The sequence below is a fragment of the Lactuca serriola genome, chromosome 3 (assembly GCF_051521515.1).
Source record: "Lactuca serriola cultivar US96UC23 chromosome 3, Lser_US96UC23_V15, whole genome shotgun sequence".
NCBI classification, from domain to species: domain Eukaryota; kingdom Viridiplantae; phylum Streptophyta; class Magnoliopsida; order Asterales; family Asteraceae; genus Lactuca; species Lactuca serriola.
This window is the reverse complement of record NC_136410.1, coordinates 56,504,992-56,523,140: the sequence shown is the minus strand read 5'-3', so window position 1 is coordinate 56,523,140 and position 18,149 is coordinate 56,504,992. Positions and strand designations below refer to the sequence as shown.

Sequence of the window (18,149 nt, the reverse complement as noted above, 5' to 3'; positions counted from 1 at the left end):
ACATTTCATATAGAAATATGATTTCATTTCATAATCAAAAGTCGGGATGTCATGTACCGATACAGATCATAAAGCATAAACGATAACATTACAAGTCATTCAACAAATATATACATATACAGAGTTGTAAACAAAACAACTTGATGATTTGCCCATCTTAAGCTCTTGCGCCACTTCCTGTAATACAAATAAACTGAGTGGGTCAGGCTTGGGAGCCTGGTGAGCATATAGGGTTTTCAACCCACAATAATTATATTTAATTTCAACAATCCACAATAAACCCGATTACCCATTCCCGTTATCCTCACTTTACGTCCCTAAAATAACATCTATTATAAGGAACCTAATTCAGGATTTTCATCGGGACGGACATTACTGTAGAGGGGCTTCCTCAACAATAAGTGCTCTAAAGGCAACCATGTGGGGGATAGAGTACACCGGTGAACACGTCGTTCACAACACCTACAGGTAATGAGCCTGCTAGTGTTCCACAGGACAGTCTAGAATAGTCTGTGGTCGTCATCCATACTCTGCTGAATGACTAGAATAACACCAATAACACCGAGGCCTCTCATCTGTTTATTTCACACCAATTATCTACCCATGTTCTACCCAACATATTAGTAGATAAAAATATACATTTTTATACATTGTTTAAAAACCTGTATGGCATGCTTTAATCAATACATATTCCACATAACAGATGAGGCATACACACATATCACATATTTCATAGAGAATATATCAGATCTATGAGGTAGAAGAGGGTGAATATACATTCACACATATAACAACAAAATATATACACATAGCACGTATTTTATATAGAATACTTCATAATATTGCATTGGAATGAAAATAACTACACACTCACATCCCGTATTCTTAAATACGTTTAATGATTACTTGTATAATATCACGTATTAAAACGGACTATACACACACTTGATCGGAAGACGATCGGGCAGCACTACGACTTGCAGAAGTAGTGTCTCTCTGTAGATCTGGAAGATCTTCACAAAAGTCGGGCTCCTCGCGGGCAGAACTTCGGCTCGGAAATAACGCTCTTCGGGATCCTCGGGACTTCGGATCTTGCTTTGGGGCTCGGGAATATTACCAGGGCTTCGGGGTACAAACGACACGAAAAACGAGGCAAAGTCTAGAGAGAGAAGGAAGAAATTGTAAAAGAAGTAAGGCTGCCTTCGGATCCCCTTTTATAGGAGCTGAACCCTCGCACGTAAGCTGGGCGTACGCCTCGGATCGTCAGCGCTTACGTCATCGGAGGTACTCGAGTGCTAGACTTTGTCACGCTTCACTGTACGCTGGGCGTACATCAGTACGCTGGGCGTACTTCGGATGAGTCTGCTGACTCCTCTTCGGATAATATCGAAAATTTGAATTAAATTTAAATATTAAATATTTAATAAACTTAGAAAATTCATATCTCCTTCATACGGACTTCGTTTTCGACGTTCTTTATATCCGCGCGTAGGTGAGACTACGCTCTACAACTTTCGTTTAGACTCCGTCGGCTAATTTTGAATTTATTTTTATTAATTATTTTTAGGAGGCCGGGACAGAAAAACTTCGTTATAAATTCATAACTTCTTCGTCCGACGTCCGTTCTCGCCTAACTTTTCATCGTTTCGCTACTAACAACGAGATCTTCGATTCTCGTTTAGATTGTTTCGGCTAAAAACCGCTCGATCTCAAATTGAGTATTCAGGTTGCATACTGCCCAGTCGAAACTTCAGAAAATCATAACTTCCTCATACGAAGTCAGATTTTGGCGTTCTATATAAATTCGGAAACCTCGTTTCAACTACTACAACATTATCCAATGATATCAAGTTTATTTTATACTTAAATTTTGACGCTCATTTTATTCTTAATTCATTAAATTATAATAATTAAGAAAACACACATAAATCACATAATTCACATAATTCACAAATAATACATTTTATTATTTCAAATTGGGGTTACAAAGGTTAACCTAGACTTTTACATTGCTAAAAATGAAAAGCCTAGAAACACATGCGTTACACCAATTAGTGTGCCGGTAAACCATACACGCTCCACTAACTTCTTAGCAAGGGTGCAAAGTGTAATTTCATGGGATTGCATCAATTCATTTTTCCTAAAGTAACTAAGATTGGGAAATTTTTAAAAAAAAATTGTAGTTACTTTGTATTTCATATTATACTTTTAATGAGAGGATGAGGTTGCCCTATCCTACGCGTTCGGCTAACGACCTTCCACCGATTAAGCAAGCGGTGGGTGTGAGTGTACACCCATTAAACGCCATTTTATAGGCCGCAACCTTATACCCATCTTATAGATCGGTTTCGTGAATGAGGCCTACTAACGGTAAGACTAGCATTTAGTTATACATATATATATATATATATATATATATATATATATATATATATATATATATATATAAATCTTGTAATATTATATTAGTATAGGGTTGTATTTTAAACTTTTAAAAATATAGGGTTTGAAATTTAAATTGTCTAAATTAAAACTTTTAATCACAAAACATAAATTTCAAAACTTGAGGACAAGTTTTAAACATTTAAAACATGGAGGATCAAATAACAAATAATCTTAATTAACAATTAATTCCTTAATTATTCATATTTGATTTATTTAATGATTTCTTGCAAGATAATTACCAATTTAATCAAAATAATTAATTAATTATCACATAAGGAAATTAAATATTTTATTAGTTGATAAATATCTTTAATTAGATCAAGATTATAGTCATATATATCAGAAAATCGGATTAAGATTGATCTAATATGATAAAGGCAAGTTTCCATAAGATAAGTATGAAAAAATCCCGAATCTTACCTTTCCTGATGCTTGAACTCGTCGAGTTCCCAACTGGACTCGTCGAGTTAGGCCAACTCGTCGAGTCCACCATGGGACTCGTCGAGTTTACGACTCAGAAACACAAAATTCGAATTTTGCACACAAGTTTCAAACAAACAAGCAACAATTTAATAGAAACCAATCTTGGCTCTGATACCACTGATGAGTTTTAGCCATAAGAACTTTCCTATGTGCGCATGCAAAACCCTAATGCTTGGATCTAGGCTTTCTAATTAAACATGCTTTTGAATCCAAGACTTCTGATAACTAATTAGGTATAAGAACAATACAAAATCAGATCTAGAAGTTTACCTTTGAATCTCTTGTTTGATCTTGTTGTCTTGGAGCTTCTAGAGTCACAATTGTCACTCCTCTAATGGCTTACAAACACCAAATAGCAAAGAAGATGATTTGAAAGAGAGGAGGTAGGAGGAAATCGGCCAGGGTTTTCTTACTTTAGAAGAGATGCCGGTTTCCCTTAGCCATGGGGTCTATTTATACTTGTACACTCCTTAAGGGTTTCACCTTAAACCCTAGTTGGATAATCATTTCCTTAAAGCAATCAAAATCCTTACCATAGATAAGCCTTGGACGATTTTGAGCTATCCCAAGCTCTAGAATCCGTCCAATCCTTATCCCTTAAGGATTTACAGTCTAAAGTGTAACTATCAAACAATTGACAGTTTATACCCTCTTATTTAATTAATCTTTTTAAGTCACCAAATTAATACTAATTAATTTATGACTTGTATTAATCAAATAACAATATTATTATTCCTTATATTATTCTCATAATATATTAATAATATTTATCCTCTCATAAAAAATCATCCTACCAAGTTGCTATAGTGAAAACAACCCAAAAAGACCATACACAATCGGGTCAAATATATGCCTAATATAGTTGCAGTCTTAGACACTATTCCAACAGCAAGTCCATTAGACTTCTGAATGCTTGCATCTTTCCCACATCCGACAACACTTACGGTTGTTCCATCCTCTTGATGAGTATTGCTAGCTTTAGGATTAATGTCCACTGGAGACACCTGCAATATAAATTAAGAAATACATTTATTAGAAACAGAAAATTAAAATGTTAGAAAAATTACAACAAGTGTCCTTCCTTTTATGCTAGAAATTGAGTTGACAATGACTGTAACTTCTCCCCTTGTCCAGTGCTAACTGACTCATTAGTTTAGTAACCATTCCCTATGTTTGTGCCACCTGGTCGAACAAGTTCTAGATTACTTTTTTCTTCATGCTCTTGTCTCTCATTATCAAGTTTAACTTAAAGTAATGCAACTCTTTCATCTGACGCATTTCTGTTGCGAGGAAGATCAAAATACTTGTATGTCACTCCACTTCCTATTCCTCTTGCATAACCTCACAACTGGCATGACATCAGTGTGCTGATCAACCTTCAAGGTTCCTTTTTTGATATTGTCCTCGGTTTCTTTCTGCATATAAAATATGGGAAATAATTATTATATAAAAATAAACATAAAGTAATAATAAAATATGCAGTCAAACTTACTACTTGATCTCTTACTGATCTAATCTGATCATCTGGAAATTATCCGAATTTGTTTAGCCTTCCTTTCAACCACATTAAACAAGCGGGGGTTCTTCATTTGGTAAATTTCTTTATTTTGGATCTTATAATTATCAAATACACATGAAAAATTAAAAGAAGATAAAAGAAAGTACGACTATTAAGTGCAATGTACCATTTTTGTTGTACACGTGGAAAACATAAACAAACATTGTATAATCTATAAGATTTTCTCTTTCAAATTTACATATCCACCTCGTCCCTCGTCCCATCGTATGCTGATAAAGAGACTTGGAACACGTACGCCATTTTTTGCTTACAACACAAAATACTTCCGCTTACAACACAAAATAATAAGGCGTTTAGATGTAAACACAGAACTATGAAAGAAACTAGTATATAAATTTAAATATAAATGACTACAACACAATATTCCTCAATGGTTGTATAATCTACAAAAGCGACCCATTTTAAAGATGTAGCAGTAGTAATAGCTAGACTTATATAATCTACAAAAGCGATCCATTTTAGGGATGTAGTACTAGTAAACTAGACTTGTTTACAAGCTTTTTGTACATGAAAGGTTTCCCCTAGACATATAAGGTTTGTATTTTATCTTAAAATTATTTTATGAGTTATGACTATTCCCGAAAAATAATTAGTGTTACATACGGTTATTTTATTTTTATTTTTTTGTTTCGGGCATGGGAAGTATATTTAATTAGTCAAAATAAAGCTAGCTACCAAACCAAGATCAGAGATAAGACACTTGTAGCAAACCATATATTCCTGTGTGTTTGTTTTCTTGTTATGCTTTAAGGAACATATTCATGCTATAAAGATTTTGATAAAAGAAGTGGTCGGTCTTTTATTCTTGATATACCAAGTACATACCTAATCGCACGGCTCCAAAAGACAGATATATACTCACTTTCGTGCTCCGGTGTTCAATACAGCCAACAGGCCTGTAAATTTTGAGTTCGGATTAAAAAATTAGTTAAATGTTCATGGGGCAATAGAGTATATGTATAACAACTGATTGATGATAAAAGTAAAGTTTATTTTTTATGTTTTGTTTTTTTCGAAGAAATCTTTGTAATCGGCTGTCTTTTGATTTTGCAAATTGTTTAATTAATAAAATATGTGGTAACTAGTTATAATTTGAAGATACATTTTACTAAAGGTAGATAAATACTATATCCATCCAATTATTAATTGATCATTAATAATCCATTGAGTATCTGGATGTATACTTTTTAAAGTGGTCATTATAAGTTCAATATTCAGAAATCATTTGATGAAAATTAATTAATGGCTAGTTCACTTTATATTTCCACTCAGATTAGTTTTCTTTCAATAAATTCAAAACTGTGTATGTATATAATAACATCGGAATGAAGTTTTTGAATCGTAATAAAACTAACAAAGGTAACACATCTGGACGTCCCCATAACGTTCATAATAGTTGTATATATAATTTTTGATTAATTTATACAGATTTCAAGATAATATTTGTAATATATTTAAGGAATATTTGCTATATATAATTTCCACTATGTGTAGTGGTGTATGATTGCATCCAAATACCTAATACTTTAAACCATAAAAATTCATTGAAATTCATGAAGGATGTTAAGGCATCACCATCATTTCGATTCTTATATATAAATAACATCATATACAAAGATAAAGATCTAGTATTGGTCCAACCGGCATACTGATCAAGTTCTTATATCCTTCATTGAGAATACATATTCTATATATATGGAATTTCAATCCATGATTTAATTATCATCCATTATAATTAAGATCTAGGGAGTCGGGCCTATATGGAAGCTGGTACGGAGTCTTTTCTTTTGAAAAAGACTTAACCGAATGCATTAGACCTGTAACGGCTGTAAGTAATAATTAAAAAGCTTGAATATACTGCATATCTAAAATACCTCATCCGTAGATAAGAAAATTAAACTAACTGGTTGACTCGTGCACATTTGTAAATCATGCAACGTATTTAGACAGAATCTTTGCTACTTCTCTACCTATTTTCATTTTTTTTGGTTAAAATGAATGCAACCATTAAAATAACATATAATATGCATAAAGCACATGAAGACGATACCTTGGGACATTTAATCATATCCCTACAATAATTTAACAAGTCTGAAAGTTAAGCTGTCTTCATTTTATATATCAGCACTTCCCCTTCTACGATACCCTCCCACTGAATTTGGTTCTTCTCTAGAAACTGGTAAACAGACTACTCACTCTACAAAAAATGTTGGGCAAGAAAATAGGATTCGTCAAGAGACTGGGAAACAAGATTAAGATAAGGACTTGCACCAGTCATGGTTCTGAGCCATTACATTACGAGTGTCTGTTAAGCAGTGATCATGGCGACAACAAACAAGAGCATCAATCAAGCGTGAGTACTCCCAGAGGATGTATTGCATTATACGTTGGAGAGGAGAGACGACGGTTTGTGGTTCACACAGCTCATCTTTCTCACCCTCTCTTCCAGATATTATTAGAGAAGACTGCTGAAGAATTTGGGTTCGTTCAGAAAGACAAGCTGGTGATTCCGTGCACCATTGATGTTTTCCGAGAGGTCGTGAGGGCTGTGAAATGCAACAATGGCAAGTTCGATTTAAGATATTTGGTTGAAGAAATCAATTACAGCGCTACTTGATAGAGAAGTTGTGCTATGGCAACTCCATTTAGACCAAAAGTTTTTAAATTTTACCTTGTCATACTTGAATTTCACAGAAAATATAAGTGAATGAACAACAAAGTTAATATATGTATCGTTTTGATGCAAAAAATAATAACTACCTCTTGTTTACACTTTAAAGTTGCTCTAGTTGTGCATTTTATTTGTAATAAATTAAAAGTAATATAACTAATTAGGGTAAATATATTTTTGTTTTTTGATAAATTTCTTTACATATCTACTTAGATTAGATTAGGTGTGAGGCTCGTATACTATACGATTTTATTAAAAATAAAAGTTTAATATCTATATGTAAACATTAAATATTTTATAAAGTAATTGAAAAAAAAAATAGCATTTTTGTAACATCTATATAAATTTATTCTAAGATGTTTTAGAATTGTGGCATCTATATATACGAACGACAACCAATCGATTCTCAAATTTATATAATATATATATATATATATATATATATATATATATATATATATATATATATATATATATATATATATATATATATATTGTAACATCCCGAAAATTTAGAAGTAAAGTTGAAGGCTAAAAGTGTAAATAAGAAGGTCGACTCGACGAGTCGATGGATAGACTCGGCGAGTCGAGTCGCGTGTTAGGTGACCAACTCGGCGAGTCGCATGGGTGGACTCGGCGAGTTGGTGTTGTATGGAGAAAACCCTAATCACGGGGGTTGAGCCCTATATAAAGAACATAATACCCTCTCCCCAGCCTCTTTACCCTCCCTTGAGTTCCAGAAGTCCTAATAGACGTGAGTGAGAGATTGGAGCACATTTTGGAGCTTGGATAAGTGGTTTAGGAAGGAAATCTTGAAGAGCAAATGGGTTGCAGCAAGGAAGGGACATAGATCTGAGGTCTACTTCAGTGGGAGCTTGCATTGCAGGTAATAGATCTATTCTTGAGCTTTAGTACATCTAGATCTATCAATTGTGGGGGTTTTAGAGCATAAATGAGGTCCATCTCGGGTTTGGTGTAAGATCTGAGGTTGCTACCTCAGATCTAGGCTTTTAATGACCTAAGGAGTCATAAAGTCTATGCCCAAGAGTTGTTAGTGAAGTTCCATTGTCCCAAACCCTAGCCCTAGAGTGTTTTATGCTTAGATCTCTTTGGATTCACGTAAAGTTTGCTACTTTACGTGATGAGTGGGTTGTAGAAGAGTAGATCTATGGATTGGAACCCCTGCATGGCTTAAAAAGCCACTATATGGATTAAGAATTAGAGGTACTCGGCAAGTCACATGGGTGTACTCGGTGAGTTGCATGAAGACAGCCAGGAACTCAGCGAGTTGGAAGAACAACTCGACGAGTCTGTTGAAGATTGCCTTGGACTCGGCGAGTCTGGTTATGAAACCCCAACCTTTTCTAGTTAAGTCGTGAATCGGTGAGTCGAGGGACGACTCGGTGTGTTACACAGGAAAGGGCTCAGAGATCCTTGAACTCAGCGAGTCTTGGGGCGACTCGGCGAGTTGGGTCGCGATATGGGAGTTTTCAGAACATGGGGACTTGACGAGTCAGTGGGCTGACTCGGCGAGTAGAGTCAGTCATGAAGTTGACTTTGAGTGAGGGCTTTGACTTTGACCAAGAGTTGACCAGTTGACTTCCAGGGGTATTTTGGTAATTATTGGTATTTATTGAGTTCAGTCTTTTGGTATTATCAGTGGTGGAGTTCGTGTCGGAGGTTGGAGCAGCGTGATCTTATCTTTTCAATCAGCAGTTGCGAGGTGAGTTATCCTCACTATATCAACAGGGTCTAAGGCACCAAGGTCGGCCCTTTATCGGATTGTAATCCGGGTATCGTTGTTATGTTATTGTTTTGCGATGTTTGCATCCTGGTAGTTAGGATGGTATATGCTAGTGACCGGTTAGGTCGGTATCCTGGGTAGGATGATGTTATGATATGTGATCTACTAGATCGGTTGATTGGTGATTAAATTGTTATATGATTATATGTTTGTGTGCACATGGTTTGTTGACTGGGCTTCGGTTGTGGCGGGCCCTGCTTTGTGCTGTAGGCCAACATAGCCAGGGCGGGCCGGATATTCTGAAGGCCTAACGAGAGGTCCAGATAGGCTGTAGGCCCCACGAGGGCGGACCAGACGTGCCGAGACTCGGAGAGTGGACCAGGCCGACTGAAGGCCTGGTGCGGGTGGACCAGTTATACTGTAGACTCAGAGAATGGACCAGGTGGGTTGAAGGCCTGGTGTGGGCGAACCAACCACACTGCAGACTCAATGTATATGGCTAGAGTCGGAGGGTGGACCAGGTGGACTGAAGGCCCGGTGCGGCGGACCAGTCATATAGTAGACCCGAAGTGCATGGTTGTTCTGTGTTCTGTCTTGATATGCCATGTTATGTGTATGGTATATGTGGTTGGTATTTTTGGGGTATCTCACTAAGCTTCCGGGCTTACATTTGTGGTTTAAATGTTTCAGGTACTTCAGGAGACCGTGGCAAGGCAAAGGCGTGATCGTACCGCTCCTCATGTTTATGTTTTATGATATGGTTCTGGGAAGACTCTGATAATAATTGTATTGAAAACCCTTTTTGTAATGACTTAACGAAACTGGGTTGTTTTTGAAAAGTTTAAATTGGCTTGAATTTTTATGGATGTTACAAGTTGGTATTAGGGCCTTGGTTTAAGTGAATCGAAGAAACATTCGTGTGAATCTAGTCTCAAATCAAGGAGAGTTTTCAAAAGAGAATTTAAAATGGTTTTCAAAAATGAATAAAGGAGGACGCGGAGGTACGATCAGCCGAAGCCAGTAAGTAGCCCCAAGATACCATATAAGTTATTTGTTTATGAGATATGATAGAACAACATGCTAGTACTAGGCTAGGGATCTTCAGGAATTGCATGATAGGATTGCCTGATTATACGATGCCTGCTAGCCTAGGGTTTCCTTGTATGAAATTGACATCATTACTGTAGATATTTAGTGTATGCATCACGACCATATGTAACTAAGATCTTATAGCCTGAGAATGTTTGATTTGGCCTTATGTTCTGTTCTTGTTTGATTGGGAGCTTAGGGTAGGATTGAATATTCGAAAGTCTATGGGGTCCGGCGTTATGTATGACTAGCATACACTAGTGCTGCAGGAGTTGGTGGAAGTTTCATGGTCGGGTGAGTTGTGGGACCGGTAGGTCAATATGAGATATTTAGTGTTCCTCTAGGATTGAGGATTGGTTGCTTATTATGTATGTTCATCTCTAGGGTGTTGTGGTAATACTTGATATAAATATGGGTAGGTGTGGCAGGTAGTATGGGCCCGTACTATTGAAAGCATAGGACCCATATGCGTATCAAGGAAGTCACAACCCCTAGGGTTGGGTTGGGGGTTGGTTCCCGGGTTAGTGGGAAGTATCTGATGTTTTGCGGTGTTTTCAGTATGGTGGTTACGAGGCATGCTGGGAGTGGATCTGGGTCGGGATCAAGAACAGGAGAGGGCGGTCAGGGTGGATCAGTGCCACCCGAGGTCATCGGTCAGATGAGAACGACTGAGTTGGATGCTAGGATTCGTGACATCCTGTATGATGAGGTTGCTGCTATGTTCCGAGTAGAGCTGCCGGAACTGTTTGGGTCAATCAAGACCGCCATGGTCGAGTATTTTGATGAGCGCTATGCAGCTCTTACAGAGACGGCTGCCGCGGCAGCTACAGTGGTTGTAGCAGCGGCAGGGGGGAGCCAGTAGAGGTTTTCAGTATCGGGACTTCGATAATACGAAGCCCCCTACCTTCGATGGAGTTCAGGATCCGATTGTCGCTATGAGATGGTTATCAGACGTAGAGGGGTGTTTCTTCACGTGTTCATGCCCTACTGATCAAAGAGTGAGGTGTGCTCTGAACCTGTTGAGGCTCGGGGCGAAGGATTGGTGGAGATTGACCACGGGGTCATATTCGGATGTGCATCGGGCTGCGGTTACTTGGGATTAGTTCCGAGACATGGTCAGTACTCGTTATGTTCCACGGGTGGAGCAGGAAAGGTTGTCTCAGGAGTTTTTGGAGCTGAAGCAGGATACAGAGTCGGTGACGGAGATCACCAGGATGTTCACTGAGAGGGAGATGTTTTGCCCGGAGTTTGCTTCGGAGCAGGCTCAGATGTCCCAATATTTGAGTATGCTCAAGAGGGATGTCAGGCAGTTTGTGTCTACGCAGAGGTGCGAGACCTTACTGGAGTTGCAGGAGGCCGCTCGGCGGCGTGAGTTGGAGATTAAGATACAGTTGCGGGAGCAGAGGCAGGCCCCAGTGCAGTCGCAACCGGCGTCGAAACGGCCCAAGACCGTTGATTCTAGGTTGGGAGATCAGAGCCGCCGTACTTGTGGGAAGTGCGGGAAGGGTCACACCGGAGTTTGTAGGTCCGGTGGTGCGTGCCGCAAGTACGGGAGAGAGGGGCATTATGCAAGGGATTGTCGTCAGTCAGCCCCATTTCAGGATATGAGGATCTGTTATCAGTGCCATCAAGTTGGTCACTTGAGGGCCAACTGTCCACAGCTTGCGGCAGGACCTGTGCATGTAACGCCTATGTTTCCGGGCTTGCCATTTTTAGCAATGTAATAGTCTAGGTTAACCTTTGTAACCCAATTTGAAATAATAATAATGTATTATTTAAGTATTATGTGTTTTGTGCTTAATTGCTTAATTATGTGGTTTGATTAATTAAGAATAAAAATAATCGTCGAAATTTAAGTTTAAAAATAAACTTGATATCATTGGATAAAGTTGTAGTGGTCGAAAAAAGGATTCCGAAGATATAAAGAATGCCGAAATCCGAGTCATAACGAAGAAGTTATGACCTGTCAAAGTTTTACGGCAAAACCGGCACGACACCGGGAAGCGTAAATAGTGAATTTAAGATAGAGCGAGATTTAGCCTTATCAATCTAAACAAAAGTTGTAGAATATGTTAAGATAAGAGCGTCAATAAAAAGAACCCCCAAATCTGACTTCGTATGAGGAAGTTATGATTTTTCTAAGATTCGGCTTAGCAGTGCACGGCCCGAAACTCGAATTTTAGTTCGAGCGGTTTTTGGCTTACGCGACCTAAATGAGAGTTGAAGGTCTCATTAATAGGAACTCAACGGTAAAAATATGGACGAAAACGGAGTTCGTATGAAGGAGTTACGAATTCTTCGCGGTCGTTTAACAGTCTAAACACCTCCTACTGTTAAATTTGAGATCGGTCAAGATTTAGCCGACGGAGTCTAAACGAAAGTTGTAGATCTTGATTTTACCTACGCGTGGATATAAAGAACATAAAAAACGGAGCTCGTATGCGAGAGTTATGATTTTTCTAAGTTCGAAGGCTAACACGCGATAGGGGTGACGTGGCACCACCCAGAATTTGACACGTGGCACCACCAGAAAGCCGCCACATGGACCAACTCGGCGAGTAGGTGTCCCCTACTCGGCGAGTATGTGTCCCCTACTCGGCGAGTACATCAGATATTTTCACTATAAATAGGATGCGAGGGTTCAGGGTTTATTTGCTCATTTCTTCTCATCTTTGTGCCGAAGCTCTGCATTTTTATACCCCGAAGCCCCGGTATCATACTCTAGCCCCGAGGCAAGTCCTGAGATCCCGAAGATCCCGAGAAGTGCGGTTCCCGAGTCGAAGCTCTGCCCGCGAGAAGTTTGATTTTTGAGGAGATCTTCCAGATCTGCTGTGGATTACTACTTCTGCAAGTCGTAGTGCTGTCCGATCGTCTTCTGATCAAGTGAGTGTATACTACCTTTCATAAACACGATAATAATACAAGTGCGGTTTGAGTGTATTAAGTAAATTGTGGTTTATATGTGTGTGGGTGCAGTTACTTTCTTCTAACAAGTAACTATGAAGTATTTTATGCGATATACTTGCTATGTGTATATTTTGTGATTGTATGCGTGAATGGATATTCACTTTATTCCATCTCATAGATCTGAATTGCTTTCTATGAAATACGTGTTATGTGGTATGCCTCATCTGTTATATAGAATATATATATTGAATGAAAATGATATATAGGTTTTAAACTATGTATGAAAATATATTCTTATCTACTAATATGTTGGGTAGAACATGGGTAGATAGTTGGTGTGTAATAAACAGATGAGAGGCCTCGATGTTGTTGTTGTTGTTGATCTAGTTATTCAGCGGAGTATGGATAACGACCACGGACTCTTTCTAGACAGTCCAGTGGAACGCTAGCAGGTTCATAACCTGTAGGTGTTGTGAACGATGTGTTCACCGGTGTACTTTATCCCCCTCATGGTTGCCTTTAGGATATCTATTGTTGAGGAAACCCCTTAGCAGTGATGTCCGTCCCGATGAAAATCCTAGATTAGGTCCCTTGAGATAGATGTTGTTTTAGGGACGGAAAGTGAGGATAACGGGAATGGGTAATCGGGATAGTGATTGGTTGGTGAAATTAAATATAACTATTTATTGTGGGTTGAAAACCCTATATGCTCACCAGGCTCCCAAGCCTGACCCACTCAGTTTTATTTGTATTACAGGAAGTGGCACAAGGGCGTAAGATGGATGGATCATCTTGTTGTTTTGTTTACAAGTATGTATATGTATATATTTGTTGAATGACTTGTAATGTTTATCGTTTATGCTTTATGGTCTGTATCAGAACATGACATCCCGAGTTTTGATTATATAATGAAATGCATCTCTTGATGAAATGCTTTGATAAATATTATTTTATCATGTTTTGTTTTGGGAACAAATTCCGCAACTCTTTCAAATCAAAAGGATTTACTCTGAAATTATTTAAAAGCATAAATGAAAATCGGTCTTTTCTGGCCGAGATTTTGGGGATGTCACAGTGCAGGCTCCAACACCGGCCACTTTGAGGATTACGGGTGGAGGTCAGGGTGGAGCAGAGCCACCGAGGGCTCAGGGGCGTTCTTTTCAGCTTATAGCAGAGGGGGTCAGGGCAGAGCCAGATGCAGCTGCGGGTATGTTTTTCATTTTGTTATCTTGTATCTTGTGGTTATTGTAGAGTATTGCATATTGTAACGCCCGTAGATCAGGGCTAGTCAATTTAGAGACGATAGGCGTCAAAAATGAATTTTTGATGAAAGATTATTTAGAATGAATAATCTTAACTAAGTTGTAGTATATGTTACAAGGATTCCGTACATGTATAGAACGCCAAAATCTGACTTCGTATGAGGAAGTTATGATTTTCTGAAGTTTCGACTTAGCGGTATGCAACCTGAAATACTCGATTTGAGATCGAGCGGTTTTTAGCCGAAACAATCTAAATGAGAATCGAAGATCTTGTTGTTGGTATCGAAGCGATGAAAAGTTAGGCGAGAACGGACGTCAAACGAAGAAGTTATGAATTTATAACGAAGTTTTCCTGTCCGGGCCTACTAAAAATAAATAATAAAAATAAAGTCAAAATTAGCCAACAGAGTCTAAACGAAAGTTGTAGAGCGTAGTCTCACCTACGCGTGGATATAAAGAACGCAAAAACGGAGTTCGTATGAAGAAGATATGAATTTCCAAAGTTTATTAAATAATTTGTATTTAAATTTAATCTTTAATTCGGATGTATATCCGAAGGAGTCACTGATCTGATCCGAAGTACGCCCAGCGTACCGCGAAGCATGACGCACCTCGCACTCAAGTGACTTCGGATGACGAACGCCATGACGATTTCGGACGAGTACGCCCCGCGTAAGGCAGTACCCCCCGCGTACTCCGAGGCTCCAGCCTCCTATAAATAGGATGCGAGGGCAGCCGACTCATTTGCTCTTTTTCTCTCTTCTCTCTCCCGTTTTATATCGTTTTGTGTGCCAGAAGTACCCTGAAGCCCCAGTATCATTCCCGAGCCCCGAAGCAAGTCCCGAGGTCCTGAAGATCCCGAGAAGTAAGATTCCCGAGCCGAAGCTCTGCCCGTGAGAAGTTCGATTTTTGTGAAGATCTTCCAGATCTACCGAAGAATACTACTTCTACAAGCTGTAGTACTGTTCGATCATCTTCTGATCAAGTGAGTGTGTAGTTACTTTCTTCTAACACATAAATATTAAGTATTTTCTATAAAATACGTGCTATGTGTATAATATAAAGTTGTTTATATGTGTGGGTGTATAGTCCCTTTCATAAACACGGGTATAATACAAATATTGTTTGAATGTATTAAGTATATGTTTGGGTGAATGTGTGGTTACTTTCTTCTAACACATAAATATGAAGTATTTGTTATAAAATACGTGCTATGTGTTTATATATTGTTGTTTATTTGAGATGAGTATGGAATGAATGTTTTATATAGTTTTTAAATGAGTTAAACTGTATATGTATTTTATATCTACAAATATGTTGGGTAGAACATGGGTAGATGAGATAGTTGGTATGTGATAAAATGATGAGGTATGAAAGATGATTAAGAATGATATTGGTAGATGCACCAATTAAGGAATGTCATAAAACTAGCAGATGCGCTTGAGAATAATATCGGTAGATGCACCAAGTAGTAAATGTCGTGATCTTGGCATATGCGCCAGATAGAGATTGTCATAACAATAGTAGATGCGCTTATAGGATAATCTTGGCAAATGCGCTTATAAGATAATGTCAGCAGATGCGCCTAAAAGAGAATGTCATAAACCTGGCAGTCGCGCCTCATAGTGTATGACGTAATCTTGGCAGAGGCGCTTAAAGGATAATGTTGGCAAATGCGCCTTATGTAGAAATGGAAGTTTGTGCTAATTCCTTAGGTCAATCCTTAGGAATGAATGAAGAAAGGATAGTTGATTAATAGGGTAAAACCTTAAGAAATAAAGAAGATAATGGTGATGGGTAATTTGGTTGATTGTTTAATGGTTGAATATAATAATTATATTATTGTGGGTCGAAAACCCTATATGCTCACCAGGCTCCCAAGCCTGACCCACTCAGTTTTCATTGCATTACAGGTAATGGCACAAGAGTATAAGTTGGTGGACTTGACGAGAGATTTTGGATTACAGGCCAGTAGTTATGAATAACTGTTGTAAGGTCTATTTTGTTCTGTTTATGCTTTTGGTCTGTATTGAACATGACATCCCGAGATTTTGTTATATAATGAAAATACATTTCTTTAAAGAAATGCTTTGATAAATTTTATCATATTTTGTTTTGGGAACAAGTTCCGCAACTATTTTCTTTAAAAGATTTCTCTGATTTTATAAAACAAAGCATAAACAAATCGGTCTTTTCTAGCCGAGAAATTGGGGATGTCACACATATGCTAGTCTTGGTTGCATGATTTGTAATGTTGTATTGTTCGCCTTTTCGTCTGGGTTATCTTTTGGTAGAGGGTTTTATAGCTAGGAGTGGTTGTTGGTTAGTATCCAAGGGATGGATGGTCAGGATTGGTTGTGTGGTCTTGTTGTTGGGTATAGCATTCGCGATGTGAGAAGTGTTCAGCTGGGAGTCGGACTCCCTTGGGATTCGAGATGTACAATGTCGGGAGAGCAGTTTTGTGAAGGTTACTTGTTCAGAGGAAAGCAGTTTATGGATAAGGAAGGTATGGGATATAGATGATTGTTTTAGGCCAGATGAGTCACTGGTGGTTGGTAGTCAGTGCTCTAAGTGGGGAGAATTGGAAAATTCTCAGGAAGATCGACAAGTATTTGAGGTTGATTAGCTGTTTGGAAGTCAGTGGTGTTTCTGTCAGCCAAGAGTGTGGGCTGGTATGAGTAAGTAGCAGACTAGTGGAGGAAGGGAGCATACCATGGATTCATAAAAGATAGTGTTTGATGTTAGGCCTAGGTTAGGCCATGGAAAGGATCCCGAGATCGGAATGAGAGTTCTGAACCCCTTAGGGGCTAGAACAGTATGATCGGGAAGGATTCCCTGGAAGGGTAGTTGGAATGATGTATGATAGTTGAGCAGACCGGATAGACTGAAGGCCGGAAGGCATACCAGTCAGGTCGAAGGCTCGGGAGAACGGTCCAGACAGGCTGAAGGCCTAGGGGGTGGTCCAGACATGCTAAAGGTTCCGAGAGTGGTCCAGGTAGGTTGAAGGTCTGGAGGGGCGGTCCAGCCATGCTGAAGACTCTGTGCGCGTTTGTGGATCGGTATGAGGAGAATGAGGAAATGTGTCGCCAGGGAATGATGATTTATATGGTCTGGCCCCAAGTGTAGATCAAGTTAGTGGAAAGCAGTGCATGGACTCGAGAGTCCTTACAAGCAGATTCAGAGCATGCGCGATGCACGGAGTGGCGGTTACTCTACAAGGGATAGTGTAGAGTGGGGTGTGTACACCATGACACTTGTCTAAAGTGGCAAGGTTGGCAAGTAGATTTCCTTGGATAAGGAAAGGGGAAGATATGCAACTCCGGGAGTGAGTGTTGGTTCACGGAAGTGAAAACAGTGAGAATGGATGAACGAGAGTATTTCAATTATGGTTGTTAAAGCACTGTGATAATACCAGTGGTATGGAAGCACATCCGGTTTGGGTGTCTGTTGAGGTTGTGGATGAATTTCCGGTGGTATAGAACCTGAGGAGTTCGGAAAGGAGGCAAGGATGGAGCCTTGGATTTTCAGTATGGCTGTGATCAGGAGGTTATGTATGTAGCGGTAACTCATCATGGGGATGTTGGACGTATCATCAGTGAGTCGGGTTTTTCCAGCCCGAGGATGTTAGAGCAGGTTCAGCACGTGTATGTGATTGCGGAGGAGAGCTCAGGGGAGTTGCTCAGGAGCCGAAGGATGTGTCATCCTGTCAACACAAAAAGAAAAGAGTTGGATTCGAAAAGGGATAGCAGTTGGTACCGAGTCAGGACCCGGTGGTTCATGGTGATATCTATCTTGTATGAGACAAGTGATTATGTGTTTTGGAAGGATGGAAGTATCATCGGGTGATCATTGATCAATAAGTGTTGTTATCGGAGAAAGAAGTCGGTGGCCGGCTTGAAGCAATTGTCGTGAATATGTGAGAATGAGTTAGAATTTATAGGGGTTTGGTAACAGTGTTTAGAGGAACCT

At 38.9% G+C, this 18,149-nt stretch overlaps 1 protein-coding gene across 1 annotated transcript; it reads left to right on the top strand.

The window, feature by feature from the left end:
* Nucleotides 1-6,713: 6,713 nt before the first annotated feature.
* LOC145095283 (auxin-induced protein 6B-like) lies at nucleotides 6,714-7,124 on the top strand. Its single transcript, XM_079033193.1, has one exon. It carries the CDS (start codon nucleotides 6,714-6,716, stop codon nucleotides 7,122-7,124), a length of 411 nt encoding a protein of 136 aa, XP_078889319.1.
* The last annotated feature ends 11,025 nt before the right edge of the window (nucleotides 7,125-18,149 follow it).